Source organism: Apiospora aurea (assembly GCF_038362705.1).
Source record: "Apiospora aurea strain CBS 24483 chromosome Unknown utg000002l_segment0_segment0, whole genome shotgun sequence".
Lineage (NCBI taxonomy): Eukaryota > Fungi > Ascomycota > Sordariomycetes > Amphisphaeriales > Apiosporaceae > Apiospora > Apiospora aurea.
In genome coordinates this window covers 2306954-2318021 of record NW_027117389.1, presented here as the reverse complement: position 1 = coordinate 2318021, position 11068 = coordinate 2306954, and the positions used below count along the sequence as shown (strand labels likewise).

General features: G+C 54.2%; 5 protein-coding genes across 5 annotated transcripts; 3 read left to right on the top strand and 2 right to left on the bottom strand.

The window, feature by feature from the left end:
* Window positions 1-260: 260 nt before the first annotated feature.
* PG986_003101 (Aquaporin-1) lies at window positions 261-1648 on the top strand (the record flags this gene model as incomplete). The annotated part of the gene is made up of 2 exons (XM_066839323.1): window positions 261-932; window positions 1013-1648. 2 exons carry the CDS (start codon window positions 261-263, stop codon window positions 1646-1648), a joined length of 1308 nt encoding a protein of 435 aa, XP_066704387.1.
* Window positions 1649-3731: 2083 nt separating this feature from the next.
* On the top strand, window positions 3732-4688 carry PG986_003100 (uncharacterized protein; the record flags this gene model as incomplete). Its single annotated transcript, XM_066839322.1, has 1 exon — window positions 3732-4688. The coding sequence occupies one exon, from the start codon at window positions 3732-3734 to the stop codon at window positions 4686-4688; it is 957 nt and encodes a 318-aa protein (XP_066704386.1).
* Window positions 4689-6433: 1745 nt separating this feature from the next.
* PG986_003099 (uncharacterized protein) lies at window positions 6434-7015 on the top strand (the record flags this gene model as incomplete). The annotated part of the gene is made up of 1 exon (XM_066839321.1): window positions 6434-7015. One exon carries the CDS (start codon window positions 6434-6436, stop codon window positions 7013-7015), a length of 582 nt encoding a protein of 193 aa, XP_066704385.1.
* Window positions 7016-7992: 977 nt separating this feature from the next.
* PG986_003098 (uncharacterized protein) lies at window positions 7993-8886 on the bottom strand (the record flags this gene model as incomplete). The annotated part of the gene is made up of 4 exons (XM_066839320.1): window positions 7993-8368; window positions 8464-8616; window positions 8695-8780; window positions 8866-8886. 4 exons carry the CDS (start codon window positions 8884-8886, stop codon window positions 7993-7995), a joined length of 636 nt encoding a protein of 211 aa, XP_066704384.1.
* Window positions 8887-10109: 1223 nt separating this feature from the next.
* On the bottom strand, window positions 10110-10526 carry PG986_003097 (uncharacterized protein; the record flags this gene model as incomplete). Its single annotated transcript, XM_066839319.1, has 1 exon — window positions 10110-10526. The coding sequence occupies one exon, from the start codon at window positions 10524-10526 to the stop codon at window positions 10110-10112; it is 417 nt and encodes a 138-aa protein (XP_066704383.1).
* Window positions 10527-11068: the final 542 nt, after the last annotated feature.

Below are 11068 nucleotides of genomic sequence, written 5' to 3'. Positions count from 1 at the left end.
TTCCCTGATGGCTATGAGTGACACCGACGGGCTGTTTGCTCCGTCACTTCGGGGGCTTAGTCTGCTGCTTTTTGCATATATAACTGATATACCAAGGCCGCCGGTTCTCATTCCTGGCCTGGGTACTATCTTGCCATTGAGAAAGGAGCGATCCGACATAATCTAATATCTATTCACCATAATACCGCTCCGTCTTCTACTCCAGCTTGTCTAACACGTCGACACAAACGTATTATACGTACGAGTACGAAATCACACCCATGGTCAGCAATCCAGAGTGCTGGTGGGCTCGCCTATACCAGAAGTTAAGAATCCCCGAAATCAAGCCCGGCCTTCAGTGCACGCCCATCGGCCGGATCCAGAGCCGGAATGGCGGCCTCTACCTCATCGACCAGTTCCGGGACCGGATGCCCATCGGCATCCAGCACAACGTCGTGGCCTCGCTGTCCGAGTTCGTCGGCACCTTCTTCTACATGCTGACGGCGCTCGGCTGCACGGCCGTCGTGAACGCGCCCAGCAGCGCCGAACAGAAGAGCGACGACCTCGCCGCGAACCCGGCCAAGCTGCAGTTCATCGCGCTTGCCTGGGGCATGTCCATTGCCGTCAATGCCTGGGTCTTTTTCCGCATCAGCGGCGGCCTCTTCAACCCGGCCGTCACCTTCGCCATGCTCCTCATCCGCGCCACGGGGCCCATCCGCGCCCTCCTCATCGTCACCGGTCAGATCCTCGGCTCCATCGCTGCGTCCGCCGTCATCCGGGGGCTCTTGCCCAACGGCAACGCCGCCGGCACCGAGCTGGCAGCCGGGACCTCGGTCACCCAGGGCCTGTTCATCGAGATGTTCCTCACGGCCCAGGTCGTCTTTGCCATCTTCATGCTGGCGGCCGAGAAGCACCGGGCTACCTACGTTGCCCCCGTGGGCATCGGACTCGCTGTATTCATCTGCGTCATGATGTAAGTTACAACTCAATCAACCTACACCCACTTGACTTGCGGCTGACATGATAACTCCAGGGGCGCTTATTACACTGGTGCTGGTCTCAACCCGGCGCGCTCCTTCGCGCCGTGTGTGGTGAAGGGGAGTTCCCGTCGTACCACTGGATCTACTGGGCAGGCCCCTTCCTGGGCAGCTGCCTGGCGACGGGCTTCTACCTGCTCGTGCGGAAGCTCGAGTACTGGACCGTCAACCCGCACGCGGACGCCGAGTCTGGTCTGGTGGGTGCCTTCCTCTCGGGCGACGACCCGAAGCGGCACGACAAAAACAAGGGCGAGATCCACGCCGAGAAGAGCAAAGGGCAGCTCTGCGCCGAGTCGCGCGGGAGCAAGAACAAGGGCGGGCACGACGAGCCCGAGGAGGGGTTGGAGGACGCGCGAGAGAAGCAGGCGCGGCCGCTGCCCAACTCGTCAGTGGAGAGCAGCACGACCAGCACGACCAGCACGGTGACGCTGCCGGCGACGCCGGCGGCGAGCACGCGGATGGGGGCGGCGAGGGGATGTTTGCGGCGAACGAGACCGACGCGGAAGAAGGTCGAGTCAGCCGAATACCGACTCGGGTCGCCCGCACTCGTACTACGCACTGATAAACCATACGACTGTCACTTGGTAGCGCATTCGTGGGCGAGAGAGAGAGAGGTGGGAAGGGGGCGATAGATCGGCAGCAAATGAATTTGCGCTCTCTGTCTGGTATATGAAGCCTCTTTGTCTTCTACGACCACGGCGCAGAAGGTGCAGCAGCGGCACTGTTTGGGTTCTTGTGACGAAGTCACGAGAACAGTCCTTTTTTCTCTCTCTTTAGCATCTGCATAGCGACTCAGCGGGCATTATTTGTTTAGGAAGCGAGACTCCAGAGGTACTTTGGGACTACATTGTTAGATGTAGATATGATATCACGGACTTATGACGGAGTTTCAGCGGGTTATAGATTTTTAGATATTCCCTGGTTTCCCAATACATTGTTGGTTCATTGCTTACATGTGGCATTCGAAAATCCAATACAGCAACGGTGCATGCTCACGCTCTTGGCTCTCACTTGCATGGAGCCTACCTACGGTTACATTGATATCTGACTTGGGCCATGATGTTTGGGGCCTTTTGTATCCAAACGGGAATGCCGATCTCGAGACGTCTTCTTCTTGGACTAGAACCTTTCTCTGCTTTTGAACCAGAAGAGTCAATCGCCTCACCGAAACGTCTCGCAAGGATTGATCGACACTCGGTCGGCGGCTCAAATCCAATAGGCGGCCCATGTGAGAATCATGTTCATGGCTGTTCTGTCTCCCCTCGGCCGCTTCGCTTCTCGAGGTTCGGGACCGGAGGCCAGCTCAACCCCTCCAAAAGTCCCCCAAACCCCCTGCCGGTCCTACAAGTATAGATGCTACATAGCCCCCCAAATTTGGCCTCCGTTTCCTCACATAAGTCCATTTATGTCAGTCTAGAGGGATAATCAAAACACCGATGCTAAAAAGGCCATGCCTTGGACAGCACGAATAATACAGTTCGGATTTGACCGAATGAACTGTGGTGTTCTTTTTCTTTTTCTTTTCTTCCCGTCCCCCCTCCCCCTTACTAGTCTTCTAGCATCTCGGTGTTCACTGTCTGAGCGTGTGTTTCCCAATACAGCAGCAGTGCCTATACAACGTTACTGGTGCGAACCATTGACTCTGGGGTAGAACAGGGATGTTACCCGCAAACCAATCGGGCTTGCAGCTCGAGGGCCTTACCCGCCTCCCATCATCACTCAAATAAGAAGGTTGCTGCCAAGATATATACGGCGGTCCCATATTGCAAAGGGGTTGGAGCGTTCGGCATGCAGTAGTACTATGAGCGTGACAACGCTGCTGCAGCTGCAGTAGCAATAACAGACGGCTAGGGGGAAAAAAGGAAAAAAAGGAAAAAACAGACTGGTCAGCGGCAGTAGTTAATACAGCCTTATCGATGCTGTGGGTTGCCTTCGTGTCCTGTCTTTTCCCCGCAAGCTCTTTCTTGCATAGCACAAGAAAGGAAAATCCCAAAGAGCTTACCTACGCAAGCTGCCATGTTGCCAGCCTTCTTCTGTCTGAGTCAGCCTGCGATGGGGTTACACTGGCCTGGCACATACTGACAAGTGACAGCTTGGATGTAACCCCGGCCCTTCTTCCCTCGAAATAGATTGGGCTTAGCTGCTGTTGAGTTGTCCAAATCTGGACAGGCCGTTGTCTTTCCCTGGGGGTTTTGGGAAGTGGCCAGGATTAGAAGGGTCGGGGTAGGCACCTCTAGATACGGTATACTACTGCCTGCAACAAAGAAATAGACACGAGGTCCCCCGTTTCCTGGATTTCTGTGCGTAATATGCGATTAAGTCTTGTTACTGGAACTGGTTCGAATGGATTGACCGCTGCTTTTCATTGATCGTTTCCTCCAGAAATTCGACTTACACGACTATGGCTTACCCCTGAACGACATCACGAGTACCAACACGTTGGCGACGCAGAAGGAAAAGAAGAAGAAAACGGGAAGGAAAAACGCACCATCCAGCGCGTCATGGGGCTCCTGCATAACCGGATCAAGCCGAGAGCCACCGACGCCACCGGGCTTTCCCCTCGACAATGGGGCCCTCCTGGCGGACGTCCGCCTCCCGGCTTCTGCCGCAACTGCAGTGAGCTTCCTTGTTCTCTCCCCTACCCCGGGGCAGTTCTGTCTGCTGTATCAGCAAAGGACTAATGACTTGAACGCCCTATGCTCAGTGATCGCCCGAATGACGTCGGATGACATGGGCAAGGTGCCCGCCCTTTGCGCGCCCAATGGCCCGTTCCTGACGAATTACACGGCATGCGTGACCTGTGGCGAGGCAAACGCACACAACGGAAACGGTAACTCTGGCGGCGGCGGCGGCGGCTGGGGCCCATGGGGCTCATGGGGACCACCGCCGTCCACCAATGCCGCGGCGGACAATACGACGTCGCCGGGATACCTCAACCCCGTCTTTGGCCCGTACCTGGGCTACTGCAACGTCAGTGACGTGCACGTCGTGTACACCATAACGGCCACTTCCACAGAGGGCGGCGCAACAAGTTCGGTCGCGCCGACCGTGGTCACGACGGACATCACCCTGGCGCGTGACTTCACGGCAACGGCCAAGACGAACCCGGCTGATACGGTTACGCCACCGCAGGGCTTGAGCCCTACCTCGACGCCCGCTCCCGGGGCTACAGGCGCCACGAACTCAGGAGGCAATGGCGGTGACAGGGCGTGGATCGCCGGCCCCATCGTGGGTGCGATACTAGGCACCGCGCTCGTCGCCCTGTCCATCGTCTTCGTCATGTATTACCGGCGGAGGAAGAAGCGCCGGGCGGAAGACGACGCCGAAGGGACTAACAATAACACCACCCCAAATACGGGACCAGAGGTCGACACACAGGAAAACCAGCATTCTTCGCAGTGGAAACACGAGTTGGCGGCCCAACAACTGGAGAAAGCGCAGTTGCACTCGGACAGTATAGCCCCGAGGGCGACGCCGCATGAGCTCGAAGGAGAAGGGGGCGCATCCCCCGAACGGGCCGTTGATAGGACATATGCAGAGTTGGCAGGGGATTATAATGATCATGGTCACACGAATACGGCCGCGAATGCCCATGGTTGGTCACCTCATGAACTGGCGGGAGGTGATCGAGAGCGCATGGGTGTGATAGGGAACAGGAGCGAGCTAGCATAAATGGCTGTACGACACGTACCAGCCCACCACACCTATATAAGGACAATAGCACATACTCGAAAGACGCCCTAATGCGGTTTCTTGACGTGGGTGAAGAGGTGAATCAAGCAGGTCGTGTAACAGGGTTTGTGTTCGCCCAACAGTACCAGCGCAGCCAATGATTGCCATCCATGCTTCTAATCAACATGGATTTGCGAGGCCACTGCACCTCTTTCGCCAGGGTGTGGGAAGCAGACAACACAATCATGCCACGCCCACTCCATCAATCCGCAATCCGGCTGAGGTAACGGGGTGACGATCTTTCTCAGAAGCCTGTAAGAGGTTCGATGGAGAGGGCATTCTCGTCGATACCAATATATGACAATGCATTGTTGTCCAGATTCAAGGTTGTGTCACCTTGGTCATGGTGTGTGTGAGCCCAGTGCCCCCTTACACACACCGCCTGGGCTGGTGAGCTGAACGATTCGGTCAGAAACCACGGTACAATGCAGGAATAGAATTCGAAGGCAAAATGGTGTACCTTCAGTTGTTGGACATGCAGACAACCGATCAGACGAAGTCGTGCCATGGTCCCTCACAAGAACACTGCGGCACTGCTGAATAAAAGGCTGCGACTCCTGGTCCGTGGATCTCGACTCGGCGCCTGACAACTCTCTCAACTACTAAATATTTTTCGAGAGAGAGAAACAGTCAGTTTCCTGAACTGTTTGTAATCTGCAACAAACACAGTATCTACAACCTGCACAATGTCTAGTGCACTTATGCCCGGATCAACGCCCTCTATGTGCTATGCTGTTTGCAGTAAGGCATCCCATCCTACAATGATGTACAAATTCCAGACTATCATACTTATCGCTGGAGAACAGACAATGCCTATCTCGAGGCCCAACAGAAAGGGAAAACCATGCGCCTTTGCGAGTCGGGTAGCGAGTTTCAAGAGTATTATACAACATGTGCGGCTTGTACTGAGGAGCACGACAGTCAACTTCGTACCAACAATACGTATTTGGCACCTGAATTCGCCGAGTATATAAATTACTGCGATATCAGTGGCGTGGTGGTGACAGTCACTCTGAGTGCGCCGGTTGGCAATATAATGCTTTACGAAGCCAAGACAACGAGGGTTGCTATACCCGCCAGCTTCACTGCCAATGTGACAGCCACGACCTCAGGCCTCAGCAACATCCCCACTACCGCTGATCCCACTCCTACAGCCATTTCACCTGGGACGAGTACTGGCAGCGGTCAACCAACATCTACTCCGGACAGTGGGAGAGGAAATCGAAGCCAAGCTCTTGCACTGCCGCATACAACATGCTGTCAGGATGAGGGATGGGTCGGCCATCTGCATGTTTCCTCTATATCTCCATCAGTGAACAGCAGCGCCAAGACATCCTTGAGCGAGGGGGCCGAAGACGGAATGCCACAGCTTCATTTACCCAACACACGATAGCCAAAACAGACCGGTAATGGCGTTGCTATAAATACGCTTCTTGCCGGTCGCGAGGCCGCAGGCCAGGGTGGCACTCTGCGATGCAGAAGCCCTGCCCCCTTCAGGATAAACATAGATCTCCAAGAAAACCGAAAACAAGGTCGACGCTTTTGTCCCGTAGATGCAAAGTGAACCTAGCTTCGACTCTGCTCACCTTCATTGCTACTTCGGAGGTATACGAAAACTCCTACACATCTCCAAGTTTACAACCAGCGGACTTTCTTCAATGGCATTTGGAATCGCCGCAGACGCAATGGTCGCCAACAGAGAACTGGACTCAACTACGACTATGACCACCTACTACTCTACAATCGTTGTAGGCACCAACAGCTCTACTTCCAGCGAAGCAACACAGTCCTCAGGACTAAGCAGTAGCAGTATCCCCACCACACCCGTCGTCTTGACTCGCACGACTGTTCTTACACTGGGATCGAGTACTGGGACCACCAGTAGCCCCTCAACAACTGCACCCAACAATGAAACCAATGGCCACCGAAACCAGGCATGGACAGCAGGTCCCGTACTTGGCTCCCTGGCAGGCGCAGCACTCATCCTGACGACGGCTATCTTGCTTTCTCGACGCCGGAGGAAGGCGAACGGGCAGCATGATTGGGGGAGCGATGCTGCGGACAAGCCCCAGCTTCACTCAGACTGTATACCGAAGCCGCTGCCCACCGAACTCGACGACAGCGAAATGCGGCCGCCTATCGAGCTACCCGAGACCCGGGTGACGGGTGGACTCCATGAACTGCCCGATCTCCGGAACCCACTCAGTGCTGATGTCGCGGGCCAAGCGAGTGAGCTGGAAGCACCGATAACAGCTGCAAATCCATAGTCAGGGCAACATGTTACGCTGCTGCATCGACCTTGACAGATCGCGTGGACCCGGGTCGAGATTGAAAACTGCTAGGACACTTGGGGCGTCAGGCGTGGAATTGCCAGGCAGGAAATGGTAGTTAGTGCCCAAGACGAAGAGCAGATACAGCCCACGTTGCAGTTGCCGATCAGGCGGCTGGGTTGGGAACCTGAACTGAAAGAAGTGTAAGAAGACTCGCTACCTAAGCAACGGAACAGAAACCATCTCGGATGTCTATACTCGGAAGGAGTGCATAGTGAGTGATACTGGAAGCCACAGCGTCAAACGTCGGTTGAAAAGACCACCCCGGAAATTCCCTGGAAGGATGTGAGCCCAATATCCCACGATTAAACGGTTGAGATTTCAGACTGGCCTGACGATGGGATCTGAGCGTGCAATGTCAAGCTCCTGCAGATGAAATCCAAAGTGTTGTCAGGATAGTAACATTTACACCCAGCTGCCCATGGGGGCCGGGTTGGACTACCGCAGGGACTATATATAAGCAGTCACAAGAGAGTCGTTCGCAACCCCACCCACCTGGTGCGATGCAAGCATATATGGTACTAGCTGATGATGCTGTTGATCTTCTTCCCACAATCGCCTATCCACCAAGTTCAGACGCCGTGAGAGTTGTACGAAGCGTAAGACGGCATGAAACAAGACATATTGGAGGTAGCAGAGAAACTGTGAGGACATATAACCCCCGCATTCATGGACCAACTGCCCTATCGTGTCCTACAAATACAGATACATCCATCAGCCCTTAAACGCCTCCGCCTCGCAAGAAATAATACCCCATTCAGTTTATCACGCGACCACTCCTCCCTCGGCGACGTAGGTCACGTCTACTCTGTCCCATACAAGCGTGTAATCGTAAACGCGCACCTTGGTTTTTTGTTGCTGCTAATTCGTGCTCAACCACGAACTAGGAGGGTTGTATATAGGGTCGGTCTAGTTTATTTGTCCTTGCGGGTACCAGCCGGGGGCTGGGTGGCGCCGTACTTCTCGGTCAGCTCGTGGTACTCCTTCTGGAGGCCCTCGGACTGCTTCTTGAGGGTGGCAATGTCACGGTCCTTGGCCTCGAGCTGGCGCTTGAGAGTGCCGATCTCGCCGGCCTCGCCGGCCTGGGCGAGCTTGGAGCTCTGCTTGGTGTTGCTGTCGGTGCCCTCGTACTGCTTGAGCTTCTCCTCGAGGCGGAGGACGTCGAGAATCATCATGTAGGTGCGGTTGAGGATGAGCGAGAGGAACAGGGTGAAGCCGCAGAGGTACATGTTGCGCTGCGAGTAAAACTTGCGTGCCTGGACTTCGAGGCGCTCGTGGCCCATGATGGCGCTAGATCGTCATATCTAGTCAGCTTCTGGACATCTCTGGTAGGCCGCCCGCCGCCGCCAGACAAGCGGGGAGAAGGAGGGGAAGAAACAACTTACGCACTACCCTTGTTAGAGTCGGTGGCTGCCGCCAGCTCGATCTGCACGCGATACACGCGGTTGACACTGTCAATGAACAGTATCAATATGAATATGAAGGTTATCTTCAATCCATATTGTAGTTTCGCCACGAGTTTACTCTCCGAGATGAAGCTGGAATGGCATTAGCGGGTGGTCAGCGGCCAATTGCCACGGATGCCGCGGCATGGATTGGATTTCGCTCGGACATACGTAAAGATCTTTCGGCGGACCGAGAAGGGCATGGGAACGATGAGCCCCATGAACAGGGCCATCTCTGCCACAAGGAGCATGAAGACCTGGTTGTAGAGTGTTAGCATTCCCATTCCCATCCGCAGCATGGCTTGCGCCGAAGCGGGGTTGGATAGCAGCAAGGAAACCTACAAGGGAGTAGTAGAGCGTCATCTTGGCTGTGGTGGTGCTGTTTGTGGTGCTGTTTGTGGTGCTGTGTGTGTGCAACGAAGGGTTTCGGAAATAATGGGGTGGGTGAGTCCTGAAAGACCTTGTGGTGGTGTGGTTGCGGGAGGGATGTGAGAAAAGGAAGTGGACAATGGGTTATTTCTTTCGGCACTCCTAGAAATGGATTTCTTCCGGAGTGTGTGACGGCAGGCAGGGAGATGGGGGAAAAGTAGCTGGGTGATTGGGCGGCTGCAGGACTTATGTAGCCCGGGCGGGTTGAGTGTACTTCAGAATGACAACAGGTCCAAAAGCTGCATGTGTGTTCAGTCCGCTTGCTCTGCTCTCTGTCTGTCTGTCTTTTCCAACGCATACGTAACGTCAGGTTGTGAAAGAAGCTCCAGCCCAGCCCACTTCCTTAGCACTGGCTGCTAGCTGCTACCCCGGCACCGCGGGACAATCAACAACGTCATACGTGGCTTCGATCCCCCCATCCCTGCTTAGCGCTCTGCCGTAGTGCCGGGCTGGGAATACTATGTCGTCGTCTGAAGCGAATGTGGCTGATGCAATTCCTTCATGTCTTTATGTAGGGAGTTGCAACCATATGCAGTCCTCCACTTGAGCAATCTAGTGAATCGTTGCTTGCCATCTTCCTTCCTTGGCACCAGTCTTCCTTGGCCAAAACATCTATCATTCAGTCATTAACATCACATAGCACCCCATTTTGTAACTGGCATCCCCAATATCGCCCATCAGAACATCCATATCAATCGATGTGCCTGTCGCGGAAATACTTTTTCTCGTTGTAATCTTTTCGATCAGCAGCGCATCGCCTCGGGCGCTCAGTCGAGCTTGCCAAGTAAGATCCAGGAATAGCCTTAATACTGGATGTAGGCGACGTTGCACCATGTGCTTCAACTCCAGGCTCAGGGGTGGTTAATCGCCCTGATCTCCTTGGTTTCGGCAGCCGGGAGGGCAGTTCCTCGTGAATGTCTCCCAAGGAATCAGTTTCTTCAGAGTCTGACTGGACCATAGTCGCCGGGCTCATCCCTTCAGACCTATTAGCTGTTTGGCCCAAGCACAGCTGGCAACCCACTCACTTGTTTTCTTGGCCGAAGGCTCTCGAGATCTCGACTTCCGAGAGTGGATTCCAGGGGCTGCTATATCAGCAATCGATGCCATGCTTTGTGATCGTTCTGAGAAAAGTGTGAGCCACCAGCAAACCAATTCAATTAGAGTACGTGCATACTGGCGGTGTTGTTGTCCTTGATCTCTGAGGAAGGGATCGTTGATGAACGGCCCAGGATAGGCGACTGTGATTCGTCGTGCGAGTGATAACCCCCTGAATCAGGTTCATTGCGTCCGTTGCTGAGGCCTTGGCCCGGGACTAACTGGACAAAGTCGATGGGTCTGTCGGCCTCGATGGACTCGCCATACTTGTTGTCGATCTTTTGAATATTCGTATTCAGCTCTTCCTGTGCTTCATCCTCAATTGCTTTGAACGTATTCTGCAACTCGGACTGGGCCTGCAATACCGCCTGACGTTTCTTGAACTTGACTTGCAGACGGGTGACTTCTGTCGCCTGACGCTTCTCATCGTCACGCATCTTTTTGAAGTCATAATCCGGTTGGAAGCCAGAAAACTCCATCTTCAAAGTTCAGAGTCGTGGGCAAAGTAGTAGGACAGATTATTGAGAACCAAGTAGATGTATCTGTCCACACGGCGGATACAGAGTACATTCGACGTACAACGAAGGAAAGAAAGAAGTGTGCCGGGCAGAGTCGTGCAGTAGCCACACACGTATGGCACTGGTGTAAAAGTGTAATGCCTGGCTGCTTTCAGGAAGAAGAATACCAGAACAAACCTTAAGAAGCTGGTTAACTGATTGCTGGAGCCCAAGGTGTGGTAGGTAGGTGCCTTGGTCGACGATATATGCACCTTCCCTTGGGCCAAATGTGCATGGGCTCGGGGAGGTATTGGCTGGTCTAGGTATGGTTCGAGTGACTTGATCTCTTCTCTGAAAGTACCTACACTGTCGTTGAGAGCCAAGCGGGAACGCGTCCTCATGTGACGGATGCCAAAGGAAAGGAAAGGAAGTGGGATGGGAATAGGTCTTGCCAAAATAAAAACATGGGACGATCGGGCAAGCGACAAAGCTACCACCGCAATACTTCCACAAAGTTGTTTGTG